Source organism: Rattus rattus, chromosome 17 (genome assembly GCF_011064425.1).
Source record: "Rattus rattus isolate New Zealand chromosome 17, Rrattus_CSIRO_v1, whole genome shotgun sequence".
Lineage (NCBI taxonomy): Eukaryota > Metazoa > Chordata > Mammalia > Rodentia > Muridae > Rattus > Rattus rattus.
The window spans coordinates 30009244-30035111 of NC_046170.1; the positions used below are offsets into that span (position 1 = coordinate 30009244).

At 46.4% G+C, this 25868-nt stretch overlaps 1 protein-coding gene across 1 annotated transcript in view; it reads left to right on the plus strand.

Annotated features, from left to right (window-relative positions):
• Hydin (HYDIN axonemal central pair apparatus protein) overlaps positions 1 to 25868 on the plus strand; it is a 351132-nt gene that overhangs the window by 41111 nt on the left and 284153 nt on the right. The window contains exons 5-7 of the mRNA XM_032887538.1: positions 3216 to 3350; positions 16572 to 16771; positions 24427 to 24551. Coding sequence (XP_032743429.1) covers positions 3216 to 3350; positions 16572 to 16771; positions 24427 to 24551 — 460 coding nt within the window. The remainder of the gene's footprint in view (positions 1 to 3215; positions 3351 to 16571; positions 16772 to 24426; positions 24552 to 25868) is intronic.

A 25868-nucleotide genomic window follows, 5' to 3' on the forward strand; every position in this document is an offset into this window, starting at 1 on the left:
AAGTTGGTAAGCTGGATTCTGCAGGGTCTTGGGTACACTCTTTAATTTGACGGACATAGGAAAATATTATGCAAACGTGCTCATTGACTTCAAGTTTCACTAATACAAAGCTAGGTCTGATTGTTGCTACCTGTACCGTCCAGTGCAGTGTCCAACAGATGGCAAACTCCCAACGTGTGCTCAAAATTCCTCTTTAAAAAAATATTTATTTATTTATGTATGTGAGCATTTGGCCTGCACTATGTAAAGTGCACTGCCAACAGAGGCCTGTAGAGGGCATCAGATCTCCGGAACTGGAGTTACAGATGGTTGCGCGCCACAATGTGGGTGCTTAAAAATCTAAGTCAGGCCCTCTGGAAGAGCAGCCAGTGCTCTTAACTGCTAAGCCATCCCTTCAGCCCCACGCCTCAACCTCGCATGCAAAAAGTATGGGTTTGATGAATGACAGGGAGTGCTTGTGTCTGGGCCAGGATTGCATTGGGGCTAAATGCCTAGGACTAGTGCAGACATACTCAGAATGTAGACCCCACTAACCCAGCTCAAGGAATTATCCTCTCAGAGGACTAGCAAATGTGAGCATTTATACTCGCATTCCTCAAACTATTTCTAGAAGCCTCTTCTGTAGCTCTCTCCTCTTGTTGTCTTCTCCCTATTACGTGAAATAGCCTTCAGACATTGTGTCCAAAAGGCTTCTCTCAGTATCCACACCATGCTCCTTTGAAATTCCCACTGAGGGTTTCTTCCCCAGTCTTACGTCTTTTTCTTTAAAGATAAACTAAGGTTTGTTTCGAAGAAAAGAATCCATCGCCAGAGGATTTCCTTGACACCTGGCCATAACAGAAGAAGGGCTATGAGGAAGCTTTAAGCACAGTTAAGTGCAGAAATAAACATGGTGTTTGAAGGGCGTGCGTCTCCACAGTCCTAAACTTCAGGGGAAGACGACAGGAATCTAGGCATGTGGACAAAGGGAGCTGAGCTACAAGAAAAATGAGAAGATGAGTCTGTGCAGGCCCAAAGCAAGCGGGAAGACTTGGAGGTGTATCCAGCACAGTAGCTCATTAAGGGACTCCGCGATGCCTTTCGGAGATCAATAGGGTGATTTAACGCCAGCAAAGCCACTCTGTAGACAATGGTACATTTATAGTCTGGGTCTGTGCGTTTGTCTCTGGCTGCAGTGTTATTAGCAAGAGAAGCTCAGGACTGAAGCTCAGGGCCTGGTGGAGAGATGAGAAAGAACTGAAGGTGACCAGGGTCATGTCCCCAGACCTCAAGAAGAGTCACATGATGTAGACATTAGGACTTTCCACATGGGGCTGCCAACAGGTTTGTTTTCTTGTGTAGGATTCCCCTTTCCCCTCTTACTGATATTTTACACCATTTTGGGTTTTATTAGACTAGTAAGGATGAAGCGGGACTAGCCTAAAGGGCATTTGGTAATCCCACGTGACTCTAAACAAGAAGTGGTTATCAGTTGGTGTATATGAGGAAGTCATGGGTAGGGGGATGTATACATTTCGTCTCCCAAAGGGCACAGTTTTTATGGATAACCCACCTTCTATCGGGTGAGTCGCAACCAAAACATTGGCCCCATGGAAATTCCTCAGCCCGGGAAAGTTCAATTATCTACAAGCAGATAGCTTTCTCCAGGATAGGCAGGTCTGCTCTCACTTGAGTTACACCAGGCTGTGCGCGGAGAGGCTGACACAAGCTCTCTGTTCCTCTTCCCTTCATGGTCATACAAATGCCCGTGGTAAGCAGAAGTGCTGGATGACCCTGGATCTGGGGTTGCAGGCCGTTATGAACCACTCAGTGTGGGTGCGTGGAACTGAGTGTGTGCTCTTAGCATTGAGTCATCTTCTCTCCGGCCCCAGCGATGCTCTTAGTAAAGGACGCACAACACACATACTGCTCTTTTCCTGTCCGAAATGTGCACCACCACCACTCCTCTCTCCAGAGTCTCATATACAGACAAGCCAGCCTGAGATCTGTCTACCCCCTCCTGGGTGCTGTGATTCAAGGCCTGTGCCACTGCACCTGGCCCAATGCGTGTTCCTTGACGCCTCCCTCTCTGCTCCTAAGAGCCTTCTCATTCCTTTCTGTTTCTTTATAAATCTTTTCAAGGTCATAGGAGTTCCTTTCTCTCCATGTTTTACTTGTGACTTCAGGTCATCTTTTAACTAGTTGGCTTAGTTGTACTTAACTCTCTTCTACTATTTGAGTCATTAACAAATACTCTTTAGCAGGTAAGGTCCCAGTACTCATGAATCTGAAGTAGGGGGACCATGTGCTTGAGGCTATTCTGAGTTACATAGGAAGATCTTGTCTCAAAACCCAGAAAAATCCCAAGTAAACCATTCCCCTGATGTGTGTGTGCGTGCATGTGTGCATGTGTGTGTGTGTGTGTGTGTGTGTGTCTGTGTGTGTATAGATCTTCCACCCCTGACCACTCCCATTTGCCTCTTAATTGTATTTCTTATTTATGCTATCTGGGATAGAGTTCTATATCTCTGGGCAAGACCAGGGGAGCAGAGGCCAAGACCTTAAAAGCATAAAACTGTTTCAAGCTGGCCCTGAGATCAGTTAAGGGTTATCCGTCTGCCTTTTGTTCGTATTTCTTGATGGTGTTCCTATGAAGAAGGTGGGTGGAGTCAGGTCTCCCCAAACCCAGTGCTTGATGGATTTACTTTCTTCCTCTGGCCTGGGTGTTACCTCAAAGCTAAAAACCCATCGTGAGGATGGAGTGGCACATCATGTCCCAGAGATGGTCCTGAGAGCACCGTGGGATGTCTTTTCTCCAAACACTTTCCAAATGTTGAGACAGGCAGCTTAATTCTGCTGTGCAGTGCGGGGCTAGGGTGGGGGTGAGGTGGAGTGGGGGGAGGGGGCACACGTATGCACACATTGAGCAGTCCATTCTGAAGAAAGTCATTCCAGCTCTAAAATGAACACAGACTTGGAATACTAACAGACGTGAATAATAATAATAACGTTAGTAAACGCAGAGTTAATGTGTCGTAAAGACTGACTGTTGAGCCCTTAGGATAAGGGTAGATACAATTTCCCTTTGCATTTGAAACAACTGAAACCCTGATCAAGGCCAGAGACCCAGCAAGGATTGGACGGAGGCCTGACTGCACTCGCTCGACTCTGAAGTTTGTGCTTCTCCTCTACCTTTCCCTCATACATGATATCGCCATCCTGTGTTTCTCCCGCAGATCCCAAGGATGGTAAAAGTTGTTGAAGAAAGCTCACCTTACTTTAAAATCATCAGCCCCAAAGACATCGGCCACAAGGTAGCCCCGGGAGTGCCGTCCGTATTCCGAATCCTCTTCACTCCAGAGGAGAACAAGGTAATCACAACACTGGCAAGAGACCGTTTATGTGTCTCTAGCACTTTGTAGTCCGACTCCAAACACTCACCACAGGGCTGCCAGTGTCCATGGGAGTTTCAGTGGTATTTGAAGCGGGCTGTGGTGGTGTGAGGGTCATCTTGGTGGCTCTCGTAGTTGTATCAGTCTGGGGTTCTGTTGCTGGTTTGCTAGTGTGGTGGAATGCCTGAGGGTGAGCATGGTAAAGAAGAGTTGCATCTATCTCCCAGTCTTCGAGGCTGACACTCCAAATAGCACAGGTCTAACTCCAGCAAACCCCACTGCTCCCATAGCTGAGTCACCTCCTGGTGGACGGCATCATCTACAAAGGAGAGATGGAATGGTGATCAAGGAAACTACAACTTGCAGAAGGACCAGCAATGGCTTCCCCCACCCACCCTGCCAGGCTCCACCTCTTAAAGGGATACCACCTCCCAATACCATCATGCTAAAGATCTATCTCCTGCCTATGAATCCCGGAGGTCAAGCCATGAACAAACGTAACAGGAGAGCTGTAGACAGCACTCTTATTAGATATGGTCGTGTTAAGAGGAGAAAGGAGGAGGGGGATAGAAGGGAGGGGGCCGTACTAGTGATAAGCAAAGTGCTGTTGTGTCTGTGAGCCCTAAGGCCCTAGGTGTGAGAAAGCCTGATCCTGCTGGGCACCCCTGCTAGCCTCTAACCCGTCAAAGGGCCACCAATAAAGAAAAGGTGTAATCTGGAAGCAGTGATCTGAGATAAAGGATTAAAAACTATGGTTTTAGATGTTTTGGAAACTAGTGGGTCATATATCCCTCCTCCCAGAATCCCAACCTACCTGAAAAAGAGACCTAAATTCAAATATTGATCACACTCAACCTCAGCCATAGCGAAAACATGGCCAGGGCTCTAGGCTGAGATTGAGGTCCTCGGTAAAAGACTGACTTAACCTTAGAGTCCTCCTCGAGCACAGCAGGGAAGGAGGCTCTAACACCAGAGATCTGCCTGAGCCTCGGAACCCTGTCTGCACACAGACACCAAGGAAGAGCCTGCACACCAAGATAAGGCCATTTTCCCTCAGTACCACCCGAAGGCTCGTCTAAGTCACAGGAAGCTCAGTTTTGCCTTGGAGGGAAGGAGCAAGGGTGCAGGAGTCAGAGGGAAGCTCCCTTCCCTGGGCAAGATTGTTGGTTAGCCCAACCGGAGGCTGAGAGGGGGGAGGGAAGGGATTCACCGCCATGAGAAGGAGGTAGAACAGAAAGCATCACTTACCTGGACATGAACAGCAGGCTCCGCTGTCAGCACAGGTAGCGCGAGATGAGGGAACGATTTTCAGGTACCATCTCTTTCTGAGCGGCAGTTGCTGGGGGAGGAACAATCATCCTCTTTTGAGGATATGGCCTTCCTGTGTTCCAGGGGTGCCCCCCCACCTTTGTCCATAAGGGCGGCGCTAAATGGACTTAATGAGTTATCAAAAAAGAGGGGAATATAAAATTGGGAGGGGCTGACTGGAAGAGAGTGTGAGGGCGTGGATGGAGAAATAAGAGATAGATATGATCATATTTCCTTATATACATGTATGAGATTCTCAACAACAAAGAAAGCGCTAGAATAAAGAGGTGGGCTAAGGATAATGCTCGCAGCAGGCATACGTGTTAGCAGCATATATATATATATATATATATATATATATATATATATATATATATATATAGACAAAGAGAGAGAGAGAGAGCCATTATAGCTGGAATCAATAGAGGAGCTAGACAAGTTAGCTCTGAACGGCCTCTCTGCCACTAATACTTATTATATGCTGTTACTATCATTACCAGCAGTCCCACCACTAATGTGGCCGTGACTCCTTTTCTGCAGGGCAGGGAGGGGCACAGTCTCCTGTGGCTGGCTTCCGGACATGTCACCGGTCATACTGCTGTTTATCTCTTGGGTTGTGTTTATGGAATTACTGATGTGCTTGGTAACCAGTAAAACAAGTGAGAAGCCAAGTCCTGATATGAGACTTTTAGCTGTGGATTGTTGAATCGATCCTCCCCCGCCCTCAGGCTCTCTAGCTGTGAAGCAAAAGAACCTGGGTCTGGCTGGGACTGCGGTGTCAGATGCTGGCCCCCATTGTTTTGTGGATAGCAGGTTGCAAGCCTCTGTGTGGCCTGAGCTGCAGAGCACGTCTGATTTGGGGACTCAGTTCCCAGTTTTGTCTTCTTCCTTAGCAGGAGAAAATGTTTTCTGGGGGAAGGTGGTACTGCACCACCTGCAGGAGCTCTGGTTGCGAGAGTTCCACACGGGGTTTCCAGAGGACATGGAATACAGTGCAGCGTAATCAGGGAGACAGAATAGTCTCTGGTCTTAGGTGTATGTACTACATGACGATTTTGATCGTCAAAACTGTGTATTTAATGTTTGTGCTTTCCAACACCCATGAACACCTTACTTAGAAACTACAGTGGTAGGGGGTGAGTGGGCTGAGGGCTGGACGGAGCCAGAATGAAGGGCCGTCGCTTACAGGTGAGTCTGGTGGTGTAGGGTTTGCCGGAGTCCGTCACACTATTCTGTTGGCTTCTGTGTTTAAGTTTCCATTACCAAAGCTGAACACTGTAGTGCGTGTATATGCCCCAAGTAATGGTCAGAATATATTTTATGTACTTTGGCATTTGCTTTATCTATAATTTTTATGTAACATTCTCATCAAGGGTCCAAGTGTTTGGCTTCATTTTGTACTCTTTGTTTGTCCTACTCCAGATGATGGGTTACCCCCTTGACACTTCATTCGCCTCTGATTTAAAACAAGTTAAATGTTGTTATAGAGCTTTAATGCCATGGAGGTTGACAAACACGTGTAAGGAGTCATGGTGAGAGTAATGGCCGCCTAGGAGAAATGCAGTCCTCCAGTTTTAAATTCATTTAGGATTTGATAAGCAGGCCTGGTGGCCTAGGCTCACAATCCTAACTACCTAAGAGGGTGAAGCAGACCAATCTCTTCAAGGTCAAGGTCTTCTTGGGCTATAGAGTGAGTTCAAGGCCAACCTGGATATCTTACCAGGTCCCTGTCTCTTGACTAAAACAAAAAGAAGGAAAGAAAGAGAGAGAGAGAGAGAGAGAGAGAGAGAGAGAGAGAGAGAGAGGAGAGAGAGAGAAAGAGAGAGAGAGAGAGAGAGAGAGAAAGAGAGAGAGAGAGAGAGAGAGAGAAAGGACCCAAGGAAACAGGTCATTGATTGAGGACTGGCCCAGCAAGCAGGAGGCTCTGAGATCAGCTTCCAGTAAAGGAAGAAGAAAGGGGTGGGGATTCGTGTTGGGATTGGCTGTAGGTGATTCTCCAGTTTACAGAGTTCTTTCTTCTTTCTGAAGATGGAGTCAGTTTCCTTTGCTGCTGCCCGCAGGATCCAGTATTCAGCGTCCCACTCATCCTCACTGTTGGGAAACTGACAGGGCCGGTGCAGAGTGACCAGCTAGGTTCAGGCCTGCACTGTCCACGCAGCTCGAGAAGGCAGCAGCGGAGAAGCGAAGCCAGATTTGCTTTAGGAAACAGTCAGTCTTGCCAGCTGGGTAGCCCTCTTTCCTCAGCTAGCCAGATGGATAGTCAGAGGGTTCACGCCATTCCGTCTCTGTGTCCCCTGCTGCTCTGCTCACTCTCCGTCCTCACTCTGTGCCCCTCACATCTGGAGCGTGAGATATGTAAATTGCAGCGTGCCACATTTAATAAGCTCGCCCCCTTGCAGTCGAATTGTCAGCACCTGTGTATATTTGCACACTGAGGATGGTAATACAATTTCCAGGCTTCCCTGTCATGTATTGATTGGCTTCCTGGGTATGACACTTGCTAAGAATGCCAAATGCTCAGACAACAGGTGCAGTCAGTTCACTGTGACTTTCCCTACCCCCACCCCAGACTTAATATTAGTCTAATAATACCAGTGCGTGTACCATGCACCATGGATGTATAATAGTCAGTGTTATCATCAAATAGTACCAAGGAATTCTGGAGCCTGTCATTAGTTTTCTTGGCCTCTTAGATTGTAATCTTTATCGCTAAATTGAGTTGGGAAAATATTAAGCCTCGGTCAGAGGGAAACATGGAACACTGACTGAGTCAGGAGAGCATGTTTCTACAGTGCTGCTATGTAAGACTGTAGCAGCATGGGGGGGAAGGGATGCAGGGTGGGGATTTAATAACCATGTTTAGATGGAACCAGCACGAAGGCACATTAATTATGGCCAAGTCTAGGTGATGGCTATATCGGCATTTGTTATGCTTTTCTGTCTTCTCTGAATATGTTTCCAGGGAAAATATCCAATAGGTATCAAAATGGCTTTCCTATGAAATTTAATACGTGTCTCAAGAAGGACAGGAGAAAATCATGTTTTATGTGCTCTAGATGTATAATAATGACAAACTGTACTTCCAAAGCTTTGAATTAAAGAGTAGATACTATAAAATCTCCTGAGGGGGTAGGGTATGCGATCAGGTCTCAGGTCAACGAGACCAACCTGGAAGCCAATGTCTAACTGAGGGTCACTTTAACTACTAATGCTCCAGCTTAGCCCTGGAGTTATGGGCATTTTCATCGTAGCTGACTCTCCCGATGAGCAATTTTGTTTCAGGGTTTAGTTTTTCTTGCTCAAATTTAGCTCTTCCTAGTTTTGTCTAGGTCCTTTCTATAAGCCACAGCCTAACACAGTACGAGACACACTGAAACAGAGCATCCGTTAACTCCAGGAAAATATAACGTAGTTTTCCTTTCAATTTGAATGTGTCCTATAGAGATCCTAAAGGCAGAAGCATATAAGAAGCCATTTCTGTTCTGAATATATTATAAATTAACATCCTTTCTGATTGTTTCAACCAAAAGAACAATGTCCAAGGACTCTGTTCTGGGAAGGACACTGTCTGCGTTTGCTTTTGTGCCTCCCATGAGCCATATGTCTGCCTTTAAGCCTTCTGGACTGATAGAGTATCATTTGATCATTAGCCTGATAAGACTCGCTGGGATTCTGGTCATAGTTAAGGATTCAAGCAAACATATGAAGGACAAATAATGTTCTCTCACTCACTCAGTGGATTGTTTGAGCTAAAGCACAGAGGCTAATGGCCTTCACGAAGCTTCTGACCCACAGTAAGTGGACCTGCTACTGCATAAATCCGTGTCAATGCTGACACGATAGAGAAGAGACAATGATGGGGATGCCTTTCCTTCAGTTGAGGTGATATCTGGGTACCAAGTTAACATCAGCCATGCAAATGCCTATGGGAAGAGCCTTCTGGGAAAAGGGACAAAGTATAAAAGCCCTGTGTCAGAAATATGCTGGCCAGGAGTTCAGGAAAGCACCAGAAGGTTAATGGGGCAGCAGCAGAGGAAGCTGCTAGAAAAACCAGAGGGGAAGAGGTTCTAGGAGCTGAGAGGAGGAGGTTTGGGGAAGTCTAGAAACGTGAGAGGAAGCTGCAACGAACTCTGCAAGACCTTTTGATTATGGGAGCATAACTCAGAGAACTGAGTTTCACATCACAGAGATTTCAAATGACCACTGCATGGGCACTCTGGCTTTATCTGTCTACTCCTTGCCACAGTGGATTTTAAATCCCTATGACATATTATTTCAACTACAAATACTTCAATATCTGTCTCTGAAGATAAGGACCTGTCAAGATATTAATAAGATCACCAGAAAATGTAAACATAACCCTGGTCCCTTGACCTATAACCACCATCTCAGTCAGTATTCAGGTTTCCCCTGTCGAGCCAGTTTGTTTCAATCAGTGAGGCTTCTCCATTGGTCTCTATTGGCTTATTTAGAATGGTCATCTGTCCTCTGTGGTTTATAAACTCTTGGGTTGGTCAGAGCCTTGATTAGATTCATGCTGCATCACTTCAGGAGGTGCACGCTGTCTGCATCTGTTTCTATAGTAATTCAGTGAGAGTCATCCCTCATCATCCAGGTCTCACTGTGTGAAACAGACTGACCTCAAACACATAAGGATCCTTCTGCCTCTGCCTCCCCAGTGCTGGGGTGAAAGGCTTGTCCTTTCATGCCTGACAACTTTTAATATGTATACACACATATACACACTCATACACAATCACATACACACACTATGACTAACAACTTTTAATACATACACATGCGTACCACACGTACATAATTAGCTGACAGTAACTAATAACATGTCTATTACTTCAGTGTAGCCATCTCTTTTTGTAGGGAAACCATTTAAAAATTAATCTGAGTGATTTTTAAGCACTGTGTCCATCTCTCACCAGTAACACAATACCACAGAGCAGGCAAGTTTTTCCAGAAGAAAACTTTATTTTTGATCCTCATTCTGGTGCCACAGTGAGGAGTCGATTTGGCCGTGACATTCTTACAGGCAGAGTTCCTAGTCTGTGTGTTCAGGTTCCTCTCTTCTTACAAATCCAACAGAAAGCCAACCATGGGGGCTCTAGACCTTATCTGGTACTAGTTGCTTCCCGAAGACCCAATCTGTAAGCCCCAGAGTTGGATTTCAATCCTCCTACAATCATAGAATGGAGACTAAAGGTTAACACATAAACCTTTAATGAGGAACACACACGGACACATGGAAACCATGGCAACTTGCTGTACATACATAGTTAACTACAGTGGCTGTGCAGAGCCAAAACTGGACCAGCATCTCTCCAGCCTCTGAAAACCACTACTAGACTCTTTTCTTCTATGAGTTTGACTGGTTTAGATTCTCTCTATACATGAAATCATGTATTTGGTTTTCTGTGCCTATTTTATTTCATTTAATGTAATGTCCTCTGGAGTTAGCCATATTGTACGAATAACAGACTTTTCCTCCTTGCATAGTAGTCCACAGTGTGTATATACATGTATGCGCATATGTATGTATATGTGTGAATTCATTGTCTTTTCTGTATTTGTTCACCCATTGATCTACTCTCGTGTTGATTCCCTGTTCTGGCTGCTCAGTGCTGTGAGCACATACATCTCTCTTTTTTTTTTTTTCCCCAGGAGCTGGGGACCGAACCCAGGGCCTTGTGCTTGCTAGGCGAGCGCTCTACCACTGAGCTAAATCCCCAACCTGCACGTACATCTCTTATCACACTCGCTTCATTTCTTTTGGATAAAGACTCAGACATAAAATTCTTGGGTTGCATGGTGGCTCGCTCTGTCTGTCGTCTGTCTGTCTATAACTAGGGTTTTGATACAGGATTTCTTTGTGTAGCCTTGAGTGTCCTAGAACTAATTCTATAGATCCAGCTGGCCTTGAACTCACAGAGATCCGCCTTCCTGTGCCTCTTAAGTGCTGGGATTAAAGGTACATGCCACCAATGCCTGGATACTTTGAAATTTTTTGAAGAATTTCCATGTTGTTTTCAACAATTACCATGCAAATTTGCACCTCTCCCAATGCTAAACAAAGAAGCACTCATGTGAACTGGATTCCCCGCTGTCTACTCTATGGCCCAGCCCACTTTGCTGCAGTGTATGTCTAAGAGCCGGCCAATGAGTCAAGGCAGCAGGACTTCCAAGGTTTCTACTTGGAGACAGCTAAAGTAGCAGGAGGTTCTCTCTCCTGTCTCCTGCTGTCCTTCTGGCCCCCAGAGGTGACACTGAGGAGAGAGCTGTGTGACAGACTGGTAGAAAGGAATCAGAAGCTGTGTCTTGTAAGACTGCTTAGACTTCCTGTCAGAATGGCCCATAGAACCTTGTGCTTTGTTTTCCTGCTGTCTATAATAGACTGGAACTGTGGCAAAGGCAAGGCTAGATGTTTGCAGTAGTTCAGACAGGCGATGAGGGTCGTCTGAACTAGGGTAGTGACACTGAAGGGGGAGTTAAGAGGGTTTATTAGAGCTGTCAGGATCTGGATCAGGAAGTGAGTTTAAGAATGGATTGGTCAGTAACTGAAAACATGAAGGCACTGTTTGCCCGTTGGGATGAGGATGGGAAAGCAGGCTTGCAAAGCCAGCAGGAAGGTTAGGAATCGGGAGTTAAATGTTGAATTGTCTCCTGGATTTGGAAAAGGTATTAGTGACCTTGGACTCCAAGACTTTTTATGAAATGTCGCCTAGAGGCCAAGATGCTTCAGAGAGAAAGGAAAGCAAGGATGTGGCAACACTGGATCCAAATTACCACTAGGAAGGAGTTTGGCTACAAAGTCACTGAAAAAAGTGGGAGGGGGGAAGTTAGAGGTGTAGTTTCTAAATATGTAATATGAGGCTTTTCAAATGTGATTGTAAGCTGCTGTGCGCCTGTTCTGTAAAGAGGGAAATCTAGAGGTTTGGGGAAGTGCTGAAATGACAGAGGGGTTGGTGTCTAGTGTGTAGGAGAGAGGTCGGTGAAGGCAGAGGGCATACGGACGAGGGGGCAAGGGCACGGCGTTACCGGCAGGTGGTGTAAGGGTACTGGGTCAAGCATCTTTGAACTGAAGAGAAAATCACTTGTCTTAGTGGATGATATTATACATCTGAATTATAAGTAAATTCACATTATCATTTTATAGTAAACACCAAACAGTTAAAACAAATTCCTACATCCCATCTCTCTTTCCATACCCAAGGTCAGAAGTCATTCTCTTAATCTATGGAGAAATGTATCTGTCCCCAGGATGCTGATACCCGGCCAATCTCGCTTTTAAACTCACTGGATTTTCTAAACCAAGGAATTCCTTCTGAGGGTGATTCTGAGATTGAGAAACTATGATCTAACAGAGGCTTGTTCCTGGTTGAGGAATTATACAGGTTATCCAGGGTTCCAAGGGCGGACTTCCCTAATTCCCTGTCAGATCTGGTTTCTCTCAATTCCCATTTACGGCAACACATGTAGGAATGGAGGAAAGGGAGAGAAAGGATGTGAGGTTTTAAGCACATTGGCCTTGGGCCTTGACGTACAGACATTTATTGGAGTTGAAAACACCATTTCCCTCCACCATGTCTCCAAAAGAAAGAATTATGACTGTACTTGCCTTCTACCAAGGGACTAATGTAAAAATCAAAGACTCCTTCTTTTCACTCCCAGAGTCAAATCTTCTCTGCTCATATTTTTCTGCTGTTTTTAAGGATTGAAGTGTGTGTGGAAGATGGGGGAGAGGGGTTTGTTCAAGAAGAAGGCCGTCTGGACAGTACTGTTACAGGGTAGCCTTTTAGGATGGAGAGCGACTCATGACTGAGTCTGTCATAGCAGAAGAGAAAGAGCTTGGAACAAATGTCCTCCCTTGAATGGCGACCTGATTCCTTTGCACCTCAGGACAGGGAAAGGGATTCCATCAGCACGAGCAGTGGCCCCCAAGTCATCAGGTCCAGATCCAATCTGTAAAGCACTGAACAACATAATGTACATATTACATAATCTAATATACTCATATTCCTAACCCTGGAGATTAGAGGGTGCTGCAAAGGAACTGTTTAAACATTGTCATCATATTCTTTCCTGGGTGTGGGAATCAATTAAGGAAAAACAAACAAACAAACACTTAATTGTGACATCATGCCTAACCTCCATTTGGGAATTTGAGAAGATTCCAGAACATTCCTGCTACCCTGTCAATCAGCTTCCTCAGCCACCTCTAGCTGCCTTAAACCCTTACAGAGCAAGGTGTAAGGCAGGAGCCTGGAACTGAAAACAAAACAGCCCAGGATGGCCTGAGAGCCCCACTCCGCAGGACCCCTCCATGACTTAATCAGTACTCATCTGACTGACTTCTTTCTAGTTTGTAATTCCCAACAAACTGGAAAGGGTTTGAGTACCTAATGGAGAGAAAATGAAAGCAGTGCTCTGCCCCTTTAAGGCTCCTCTGTCATCCCACCAAACAGTCCTGGGACTGAATTCTAAGGGTTTTCCTACGATCAGATACTTCGGGGGCAATTTGTACTTCCTCATGTCTGGGCGTCATCATCCCCAAGCTTGGCTTTGCCATCTGAAAAGCAAAATCAATTGAAGGCCAAGAGCCCAGCAACTTAACTTTAATACATCTTGAGAGGATTGTTCATTAATTTTTATTGCACACGCCTACCCAGAGACTTTATGTTCACAGTCTCCCTTGCCAGGAACACGCTGTTCCTGGATCTCTCCCTGTCCGTTCCCTTTTCATTTCAGCTCTGCATCCAAAGGTCGCCTCCTCCGGGAGGCTTCCCGGGTTGTCAAAGACTAAGCAGCCCCTTTTCACAGCAGCATTTGTCTTACTTACTATTCTGCTGTGACAAAATGCCACGATCAAGGCAATTTATAGAAGGGACAGCTTATTTGAGACCATTGTCCCAGAGGGATGAGTCCATCACAGTTACCGTTAGGCAGACACAGGCAGCTCAGAGGCATCGAGGCAGGCAGTCATGGCCACTGGAGCAGGAAGCCGAGAGGTCACATCTTAAACAGCAATCGCGAAACAGGGAGAGATAGCAAACTGGTAACAGGGTGAGGCCAGGAGATCTCAAAGCCAACCGGCAGCGACATACTTCTTCCGGTAAAGCCACACCTTCTAAGCATCCCCAAACAACACCATCAACTTGGGACCAAGTGTTCAAATGCCCGAGACTATGGGAGACATTTCTCACTCAAACCACTAGAGCTTTTGATGATGTTATATTTCCTCAAAGCGCCCACTGTGCTCTGAGCTCACCTTGTCCTACTCCTAGGGCCATGTTTAGTACAGCCACCATCTTCACATCCACAGCACGAGTTAAGCACATACTGACTTCTCTGAGTGCTTCTCGCCCGTCACCATATTTAATATGTGAGATTAATCGTGACAGGCCATATTTATTGAGACCTCCCTCCCCGCCAGACGCTAGCCTAAGTGAGCTCTTTAGTTCACAGCTCAGATCAGCATCGTCTCTTGCTGGGCACCACTGTGGTGACCCACTAGCTGGCCCATCTTTCTCTACTCAAGTCCCTACCCAGTCTACCACCTACATAGTCGCCAGTGGTTTTCCAAAACTATAAATTGGATTGGGTGGGTGGGGGATCACCGGTCCATAGTGTTAATATTTCCAGTCATCCTCAGGTCGGGCCACTGGCCTAAAAAATGCCCTGTGGCCGGCCGGCCTGCCCCACCCCCTCTAGTTTTCTAACTCCTCCTGCCTTGTTTCTCTCTGGCCACAGGATCCAAGTCATGCTTCCCCAGAGAGCCATGCAGCCAGATTTCTCACTCTGGTCTTGGCTGACTTGCCTCCTCTTTGTAGAGCCCTTTCCTGCCCCCTTTCTCCAAGCACTACTTTGTTTGTTTGCTTGGTTGTTTTTCATTCAGAGCTCTCCAATGCTGTATTCCTGACTGTCCTTCATTCCACACATATTCATCAAATGTTTGCTAAGTCCAGGCTGTGGGGTAGTCCTGAAGGCCTAGAGACAGCGAGATGGGAGAGCTAAGCTTAGATGGCACAGACAGTAAGGTCTCTGTGAGAGAATGGACCGCTGTACAGATCCTGACAAGGCCAAAGAAAAACACCCGGAGTAGCCAGAGGGAAGCTCAGGTGTGAACAAATAAACATCGTGTTTGGAGGCTCTGAGTGGGAATGCAGGTTTGTAGCTGCAGAAGTGAACCATCAAGATGAAGGTGATGTGGCTGAGGAAAGGGCAGAGGCCTCATTGTGGAGTCCCGGACAGTTCTGAAGCTCTCAGTCTGGCTGACTTTGGGAGAGGCACTATCTGAAGTGACTTATACTGTATCTGGATCTCTCTGTCCTTTAGATAGAAACAGGCTTTAAACAGGGAGGGTCCCATTAGCCCAGGAAAAACTGCAGTGCTAGGAGGAGGGTGGCAAGATGTGTTGCACTCAGAATATTTCTTTTTTGAAATTTATTTTATGTACACTAATGTTTTGCTGGCATGTATGTGTATATGAGAGAGTCAGACCCCCTAGAACAGGAGTTACAGACAGTTGTGAGCTGCTATGTGGTTGCTGGGAATTGAACCCAGGTCCACTGGAAGAGCAGCCAATGCCTTAACTGCTGAGCCATCTCCCAAGCCTCCAGAATATTTCTTGAAGGCAGTCTGAGCTCTCTCACGTTGTCTGGGATCCACTGCCTGAGGCTAGTTTGTTTTGACCCTGGGTGGGAAGGATGTCTAGACTCTCATCCTGCAGCAGGCCAGAGCAGACTTGCTCACATAAGAGTGGCAGTGTCTCAAAACCAAGACTAGAAATACCAAAACTTCTGGAAACTTCCATTTAAAACTAGCTCAGTCCATGCTACTTTATACAAAACAAGGGGTGCAGCTGTACCCTTCACTCCTGATGGAGAGTGCAGAGAATTGCAAAGAATGTGTGTAGAGACCATTCGTCAGCACCACCAATCCAAACACATGAGGTGGAAGGATAAATAGGGTTTAGATGCAGGCATGTTCAGCCGATAGCCAGTGGTCCTCATATCCCAGAATGGCTATGTGTTGGGAGAGGTCCTTTCCTGGGGAGACAGAAACAAGGTTTACCCCATCCACATACGATCGCAACAACCAATCAAAAGTCAATTCCACCAAAGATAACCTAAGGAACCAATGAGTTTTTTAATATGGGTTGCCCACGAGAGCATAGGTAACCCCAACACAACTGTACTGGAAAGTCTTTGCCTGGCATGGATGGTGGCTTCCCCTTCTGTTAACCCTACCTAGCCTAGGTAATCTAGTTCCTTTCTGAGAGACCTCTGAGGCCATAGACATGCAGTTAGGGCCTAATGTCTTCGAGGGACCCTCAGAATCTCAGTTGAGGTCCAGCTTCTCCCCCTAGCTCCTGCTTCTATGGCAACAGCATATCAACAGTCAACAAGCCTGTCTTGATGGTGCTGGTCTCTTGCAAGCAGGCGTCAGTGATCCACTGAATATGCTGCCGTTTCACACAGACCACCATATTCCACAACACTGTGTATGCACTCCAACGTAGTCTGAGATCACGGGGGCAGCTTGTAATGCCAGAAGTTTGGACACCCCTTGTGGAAGGAGGACATGAGGAGCAATTTTTGCATCTAAAGAATACTGTGCCTTGACTTTCTTCACACACACACACACACACACACACACACACACACACCGCTCACCTCCCAACCATTGGAGACGCCTGAACTCCTAGCTCCTATCCTGGCTGATAGGTTTTGACATTTGACCTGCCCTTCCCTCTCAGCAAGGAGGATGTCAGCAAAAGCACTCCTCTGCCTGTCCTGAGATGTTTGTAGAGAAACGCAGTGCACTGGTTTGCACAATGCCTGCCATAACCCCTATTTCTCCTTCTATGGTGATCCCTGACAGGACTACGCCCACATGCTGACCTGTATCACCGAAAGAGAGAAGTTCATTGTGCCCGTCAAAGCTAGAGGGGCTCGAGCCATCCTGGACTTTCCCGATGAGCTGAATTTTTCCACTTGCCCTGTGAAATACAGCACCCAGAAGGTTCTGCTGGTCCGCAACATTGGCAACAAAGACTCCATGTTCCACCTCAAAACTCGAAGGTACGCATTCCTGCCGTTCCTGTCTTTGATTGATTACAGCTAACTCTGGCTGGCACAAGTAATTTGCTTGAATAGCACCGGGTTGGGGGAGGGGTTGTTGCTTGTTACAGCTCCAGCTGATAAGGCTGCCTCTTCATCCAGAACATTCCAGGTTTACTATCCGTTTCTTAACCAAATTTTACCTTCTTTAATACAGAGAATAACCCTTGGGAATTTGTAAGGGTTAGTTTTTGACATAGGCTTTTTGACCAGGACATCTTTGGCTGGGTTAGTTTGTTATTGATGATGCATCAGATTATCAAATACTCAGTAACTTCAAGCAATATAAATTGATAGTCCCTCACTGCCTTAGGTGTCAGCAGACCCTTAGCCTTTCTGGAGGCCTGTGAGGAGAACAGACCCCTTAGCTCTTCATGTTCTACAGGGTTATCCATATTCCTTGACTTGTGATCCTCAATTTTTTCATCAGAGAGGTGGGGGGGGGATGGTAGGGAAAAGCTAGAGGAGCCACCTCAAAAAGCAGCCTTCATCCCTGGACCAAATCCCCGGGTAGCCTTCCTAAGGAGTCTCAGACCCGTATTCCTAAAGAGTCCTCTACCAACCCCCCAAGCAAAGGCAAGGTCTGACTTTGAACATTTTTCGGGGGTTGCAGGAAGTTGCACATTATGTGATTTAGTTCCGCATAGCATTTATTGCAAAGGAGCATGTAAGAGCCAAGTATCCGTCAAATCACCAAACAGACTGCTCTTAACTCTCCAGCCCAGAGAGAGAGCTCCAGGGAGGCGTGGCCTCATTCAGCCTTAAAGGTACAAGCCCATGCTCTAACAGTATTCAGTACCTGTGACTCTGGATCATCACATGATGAGGAGGGACTGAGTTTATAGATGCCAATTACACTGCTAAATAGCTGGCCTATTTGACCTGGAACAGATCAGGCCATCCTGGAGGTACAGGAAGACAAATCTCTGTGTGTTTGATGCCTGTCATGTCCAAATGGTGAGTTCCAGGACAGCCAGGGCTATGGAGAGAGACCCTGTCTCAAAACAGACAGACAGACAGATGGATGGACAGACAGAAGTGCGGCAGATCAATATAAGTTCACTGGGTGGGCCCAATATAAACACCAGAATTCTAGGGAAATAGAACAGAGGTCAGAGTTATGCATGTGAGGAGAACTGCCTGCTACTAACGGCCTTTGACGATGGGAGAGCTTATGTGAGAGGGGTTGTAGCAAGGACGCCAGGGTAATAAGTAATGGAGTTGGGTTTTAATTTGACATTTTATTGCATTTCTACAGTGTTCTGAACCCTGTAGAATAATATAAAGTGAGACTGTCTTTGCTCTCAGCAAACCTGGTAATCTGCTTTCAATCCCTGAAACCTATATGAGAACGTGGTTGAAGAAAATCCAGTCCACACAGTTGTCCTCCAGGTTCCGCATGAATACCACAACATGCATGCACACATGTATACACTAGTGATAACAAACAAGCATAAAAATAAATACTTTAAAGAGTAAAAAGAACCATTTGTTATGGGCATCCGAATGGTGGGTAAGGGGTTGGAGAGAGGGCTGCTCTTGCAGAGGACCCAGGTTCGGTTCCCAGCGCCCACTTTGGGTGGATCACCTCCACTTGTACTGCAGATCCAGGGCATCTGATGCCCTCTTCTGATCTCTGTGGACACTGTACTTAAATACATACTATCCCTCCCTCAACACACATAGTCACACAATTTAAAGTAAGTCTGCAATGGTGGTCATCCGTGGGGTCTTAACAAGGACAATGACCCAGAGAGAAGGCAGAAGATCAAGCTGAGGCAGGAGATCAAGTGTTTTTCTATGACTTATGATTCGTGATTGCATTTTTAAAAGAAGGACTTTCTCTGCAGAATCCATTTCCTGCTAGAAGGAACACGTCTCCCGAGGAATCAGTGTTTATTTCCACAGGCTCGCATCTACCTCATACCCCATTGGGAAGGGATTTGTCCCCTGCTCTGGCCTCTGTGGGTTCCCGCACACTCGCAGAGCATCTGAACTACTGCAGGCATACATATAAATAAAAATATTAAAGCAGTATATCGATGCTTGTATACATAAGAGAAGTGATCCAATATGGAGAGACTAACACAGGCAGAATATCTTCCTGGATATGTTGGCTGAGTCTTACATTTGGCACCGGTCAGTTTCTTACATCTTAGAAATCTGTAAATTCAAAGCCCAAAGACCAAAACCCAAACCAAAATAAAACAACACAAACCCACGGTCAGCAGTGTAAGGTTGCTGGAACGGATCTCAAACGTGCCTTTTCATTCAACCACGTAGCTTGAACAAATCACCATATTTTCTTAACATAGCAATTCTGGGTTAATAACAAAGAGTAAATTCAGGGACCAATGGGGAGTCACAGACATTAGAGATCCTGGTCCGACACCCCCACTTTACAGCTGAAGGTGTGAGGAAGGACTGACCTATCCCAGTCTCTCAGGAGGTTAACACTGAGGCTGTGTTAGCACACGTAGGCTGGTTCAGAGCTTTTTGTGGTTCTCCTGTGTGGCTTTCTTGGCTGTGCGAGCAAGCCATGGTGTTCCTAACCTCCTGCATCGTTGGATTCAACTGTGTCTGACCGTGGGTCACCAGAAGGAGACCAGAGGACTGGGGACTGGGGTGTTCCTCGTTCCTCTCCATCTTTAACTGAACCCTATCTGGCCTGCCATCATCGCCATCAGACTGGCCTGCCATCAGACTGGCCTGCCATCAGACTGGCCTGCCATGGTTTCAATGTCTCCTGACCCCCGAGGGTCTGATAACACTGATCTCTCCTTCCCTTTGCTTCCTTCCGGCCTAAGGATGGGGTTGTCTAGCTGCTACTCGCCATCCCTGGATATGCTAAACTGGGTTTCTCATTTTGCCCATCTTTTATGCAGCCACGTATCTCAAATCCCCACTTTGCAAAGTCTACTGTTCTCCTCTTTACATTCTTGTGAAATGGGTGGTTTCCAGCCGCATTGCCAGTGCAGTGGACTGCCCCAAATCCTTCCAGCCACTCTTCCATCAATCTCTTTTCTGAATTAGCTACACTCAGCTTCTGCTGTTTGCAACCGAGACTCCTCTCAACTGCAGCGAGAAGGGATGTGGTTGGATTTGTAACTTGTTAGATCTGTGGATCGGAATCTCTGCAGAGATCCCCCGTGGGTGTCTTTTCTGAAAATCACTCAGGTGGTTCTGCCTCCCGGACCAAGTACTCCGGTCAACGCGATTCTTCATAAAGACAACAGAGGTAGAGGGGGTGACAGTGGAGGACTTTCACATCCAAAGCCTCATCTCATCTACACTTTTAGGTTCTAGATGCAATGAGAAACAGTAGCTCGTGGAAAATTCTGTTAGAAACAAATCTTGGTTTTGTCCCCACTCAAACGGTGATCTAACTCATTTCTAAGATGATTAGGTTTATAAGAAGGAAACTTCCCTCACGCATCTGTGAGCTTCTCAGATGCAAGCGTTGTATCTGGCTGTTCCGTCTGCATTAGCTTGGCATCTAGCAAATGTCTAGAATAAGTGAGCGCTCAATAAATGTTTATAGGACGCCAACCCAGCAATAGATCACACAGGCAAGGCTGCAATTGTCAACCTCCACAATAAGTTAAACTAAAAATACATGTTCCAAAGACTATAAAATGGGTGTAATGGTTTCTCGAGTAATACAAGGAGCCGCACTGTGCTATAAAATATCCAGAGAACATAAACAATTACCATTCAGCTTTATTATGAATTTGACCTAGAACTCTAGCAGGTCACACAATAACTTTGGCTATTAAAGTGGGATTAAATATAGGGAAGTGGATGGGAGAGGATAGAGAAGCAACTCAAAGATCTAAAAGCTCAAGTTAGAAGGGAAATATGGCTCTGCCCTGGGGAGAAAAGGGTGCTGATACGATCTTCGCCATCTAATATTCCAAGGCCAGACTCACAGTCTTTCGGAAGACCAAGTTCCTTCCGTAATTAAGAATTTGATATTAATGAGGCTGTCACATCAAAACCAAACAGTTTAATAATCAAAGCCCGCCTTGGACCCCGGAGGATCACCACTTTTCACTTCTTTGTGAGTGGGTTTCCTGACACTTGATAGTTTGCAGGATCTCAGCCTGGAGGCCCCTAGTAAAATGAAGTGCAAAATCAAATTACAGGCTGTGATTAAGCACCAGCACTAGCACACTCTATCCAATTAGCATCTGATTTATCAGGAGAGCTTGGGGAGCTCCAGGAGACGAAGGTGATCCCAGGTGACTTTTCTCATTGCTGGAGAAGTTTAGGGTAATCTAAAACCAACAATTAGCAGGCAGGGAAAGCATCCATTACCACTTTATAGAATTTGGAACTCCTGCAGATCCTAAAGACCCGACCCTGGTGTCACCTTCTCTAGAGACAATTAGCTGAGGTTCCGTGATAAGATAAAGTCCAATTCATTTCAAAATGTTCCCTGGCTACCACGGTGTATCTGAGAGGAAAATGGAGAGACAGTGATGGGAAACATCACTGCCATGTTATTCGCAGAGCCAGGAAACCGGGCCCCATCCTCTGGGGCCAGAGTCTTCCTAAGCCAGAAGGGAGCAAAGGATCTCAGGGTTGAAGACTCCTCATCTTCCACAAAGGGAGGTCTCCTTGGTTACTGAATGTTTACTCCGTTTCTATTCCAAGACATTATAAAAAATTAATGAAAGATGGTAAATGTTCCGTTGGCCTCTGTGATTGGACTGTAGGCTCGTGGTGCAGCTCAGTGGTAGGGTGTCAGTCTAGCATGTGTAAGCCCTGGGTTTGACCCCCACAAGATTTTATTGTAATTCTATCCACCTCTTCCGCGTGGTCCTGTGGTTAGAGGGTGGTGCGGGTAGCAGGGACCCAAAAGTCAGAGTGCACACAGGACTCCCAAAGGCAGAAGAGGCCTGCAGAGGGCAGAAAGTACATAGGCTGGAGGCAAATCTCGCTCCCACTTCTATTTCTGCCTTAGTTGGACAACTTTAGGCAAATTACTCACCCTTAGGGGGCACCTCTTTTGATCATGTTTAAAAGTCAAATGTGTTACTACTTACCCAAGGTATTTTGAATGATTTAGAAGTGTATTGTGTATAGAACAGCCCCACCAGAGTGTGAGCCCCCTCCCCACTCCAGGTCCTTCCTCTGGGTCCTTCCTGCTTCTTCTTGAAGTTTGCCTTGTACCAGAATTCACTTTCACGGCTCCTTCTCTCAGTAGCTAAGAACCCTTCAGAGGAAAGGGGAACACTGGGATTTTAAGGAGCACCATTCTCTGTGCAGACCCAGTCAGGTGCTCCACGCATGTACCATTCTCTGCAAGCCGTGACTTTTAATCGAAGCTGTGATCAGTGATAGCAAAAGGAGCATCCGATGAGGAAGGCGGTGCATTTTCTGAGAGGATCCTGGCAATCCCAGGTTGTGTATGCAGGAGACACAGTCTGCTTGGACAGAGCAGGAGCCGTGCTCAGAGGACCCTGTGGGTAAAGAGAGAGAAGCCTCCCCACCAAACCTACCCCAGCTGACCGGGAGTGTGACAAAGCACACAGGGGGCTAGACACGTGTGGACGTGGGTAATCGGGATGCAGAACCTGGGTGGGAACAGATGGCATGTGACCCTGAATGCTGAGGGTTTGAACTGTCGGATAGAGCACAAGGCCCAGTGATGGTGTCTGAGCAGGAGACTCGTGAGTCGTGTTGCACGTTTCTGAGTTATGATCTCCCCAGAGCTGAATGAAGGAGAAAGGGCAGGAATAGAAGCTGGGTGCTTCATTAGTTTCCTTCTCTGGCATCCCTGGAATACCCTGCGGGAAGATAAAGTAACAATAACAGTAAAAACTTGCATCATACAATACCCCTATGTACCAGACATTACTATCCCAAACACTTACCTCTATTGACCCCTTCACTGTACAGATGTAACCTTATGAGACTGGCGCTGCCTTGACCCATTTCCTAGATGAAAAAAAAAACTGACTTTTAAATGATTTGTCCAAGATCATGGCCCAGGCAGATTTCAAGGTCATTTAACCATCACCAGAGGTTAGTTTAGAAGCAAACAACTCCAGGGCACCCAACACTGGTGCCAAGGGTCCCTTGGAGAGTTGGTATCACGAGTACCCGAATAGGAGAGAGAGAGGAAGAAAGAAAATGTGAACAGGTATTTTCACCAGAGGTCACAGAGGTCCTAGTAAATAATCTGGGGTTTGCCCTAACATGACCCTTGTATCTGTTCTGTACCCCGTGACTGAAAGCTTGCGTCCTCTGGACCTGGGTTCATTATCTACAGGCAGATTTAAGGGATGATGATTCTAAATGCTGTTACAGTAGATGTAAGTCCCGAGAAACAGCTCTGCCTGCCAGCCTCACTGCCCAACCCATTACTTTGAAAAACTAGCAATTTAAAGATGTGCAGTGGACCGTGAAAATAATGAAATGGTCTGGGTTTCCTGTTTAGAAGCAAGAGCTCCATGAGCTGCTCGAGGGGCTTCATGATCGGGCCCAGCTTGCAGTTCTCTTCCAGGACCACCAAGCAGAACATCTCCCACTGCTCAGATGTCCCCTGTGTCTCAGGTTGCAGACATGCACCTCCACTTACTGCAGCCCGCTTCCCTGCGCCGTGCATGCCGAGGAAGCTGACCTCTACGGTGTGGCTTAGGAGGCCTTCGGGCTACTAGTTTGGCCTCAGGTCCATCATGGCAGAGACGGTAGGGAGGAGCAAGACACTCCCCAGCATGACGGACTCTTTGGTGGCCTTTTCCTTCCCTCTGTGCCACCCAGGTACCTAGCCCGTGGGGTGGTACCACCTGCATTTAGGACTTTCACCCTTATTTAATCCTCCCCCGAAGTGCCCTCACAGACTTCGCTAGAAGTGCACCCCAGTAATCTAGGGATTTAAAGCCTCAGTCAACTTGACAGTGAGATTAACCAAGACAGCATTGTTTGATTCACTGTGCCTCTCGGCTTCCTAGGCTGCCTGCCTCCTTTTGCTCACCAGGCAGCCTTCTCCTAGGATTCCCATGCAGGTTTCTTACTCCCCCAACCCCTTTCTCATGGCTTCTTCTATGGATGGTAGCAACTGTTAGGAACTGTTAAAGACTTTTAAACATGTTAAGGTCCCTACAACCCTCCCATTTCTTTAAAGTAGAACCTTGTTAAGTTTTCCCAGTATGAATGTGCCTCTACTCTGCTTTTGGGGCCCTCACACAGTTTTCCACTCTTAAAACGCTGCTCTCTCCTCTGAGCTCTTACTACGCCTGACTTTCAGCCCCTGGAGGTAGTATTCTTTTGCAAAGGACGGTACTTGTGTACTGATTTCCGTCTACCCATTACTGCAATTCCAGAGTCCTGAGGGAAGGCCCTACCATCTTATTCCCAGCAGGAACATCCCCCCAATAAAATAAAGATCCAAAAGACAAGAATACAAACAGGAACGTGTTTAGTCTCTCCCCTCACTGGTCTATTACTGTTATTTTAACATTAAAAACACTTCTTTCACATCAGCAGGGGGGAAAAAAAATCACACTGCAGTCCCAGACCAGGAAGGTAGCTGTGAGCTGTATGAACTCGTGTCTCTCCTCCTTGGTAGTCAGAAACATGCTCTGATAGCGTCTCTGTATGCTTTGCAGCCCTTACTCAGTAGAGCCAACGGGCGGGATTCTTAACGTGGGGGAATCCATGCAACTGGAGGTGAACTTTGAGCCGCAGACTGTGGGCAATCACAGTGGAAAACTCATCGTGATTTACGACACAGGTACGTGCCTTTTCCCCATTTAACTTCAGGTCTACAGAGTAAGAAGGGGCAAGCGGGAAAACGAGGAAGCTAAGATCCTTTCTGGTGGCGTGAGTTTAATTGAGATCTGAAAAGTGGAGAGCCCACCGATGAATGTTCCCACCGGAAATGAGGCCAAGTCTTGTAGAATTCCCATCTAATTGGCTGCCCCACACTGAAAGCCTGAGGAATTCAGGACTCAGGAGGAAACCTACACCCAGAACTCACAATGATGGGTGGAGGTTACGTATGTGTGTTTGAAAACTTGAAGAGGTTGTCCCCCCAACCTCTGTGTGCATTCCGTTTGACATGTAGCTGCATTTGTCTGTTTTTAAAATGCATGTGAATCCCAGTTCAAAATAATCTTGTATGTACCCAGTTGTCCATTTAAAATCCAGTGGTCTTAATCCTTGCATCGAGCAAGCGTTGTCCTTAATTAGCATCTCGTATAAATCTTGGACTGTATCTGTTGCCGCTAACGTGTTCTTAATGACCACATCCCATAATCTATCCCCGGAATTACATTGGGTTTTTGCTTTTTTTTTTCTTGCTAATGTTTCACTTACAGCCATGTAGAGTGCTGTGTTTTGAAATATGCAGATGGCACTATAGAGTAAAAATAGAGGTACACAGCCAGAATAGAGCTAGCCATGACATCTAGGTCACAGGTCAGAGTTGCTGGCTTTGTACCTTTGTGTCAGAGCAAGACAATTCAAGCCCTACCCATGGTTACATGGTCCTGGCTCCACGTTGGCCAACCTAGCATCCTCGCACAGCCAGTGTGGCATGGCGAAATGTCTTCCCTGTTCCCGTCAGCTGCAATTCACTGGCTGTCAGCTAGAGGCCCAGCCTAAACAAAAGAAGAACCTTTTGCCCCACATAAGTAAAGGCACTTGTCATAGCACAGAAGGACATGGCTTTCCAAAGCATCTGGGCCATTTTACCTGGAGTCCACTATCAAAGGCTGAGTGTCACAGCTGCCTCCCATTCTCCGCACTGACCGCCACTGTGCTCGCCTTCAATGCGCTGGACCTGTAGACCGAGCTGAAAGAACGGCTTCAGTTTTCATCTCTCTAGTTTATGACGTAAGGCATCTTTTCACGGATAACTGGCCATTCCTGTATTGTTTGTTTGTTTGTTTAAATCTTTTGCTTGTTTAGCTTTTCATATACATTTGTAACCTAAGTAAACACTCTAAAGGCAAGTTATTCATCAAAAAGATGTAAAGTCCTTTTCTCCTGGTGTACAGCATGCCTCTTCATTTCTTCAATGACAGTTTGTTTGTTTGTTTGTTTGTTT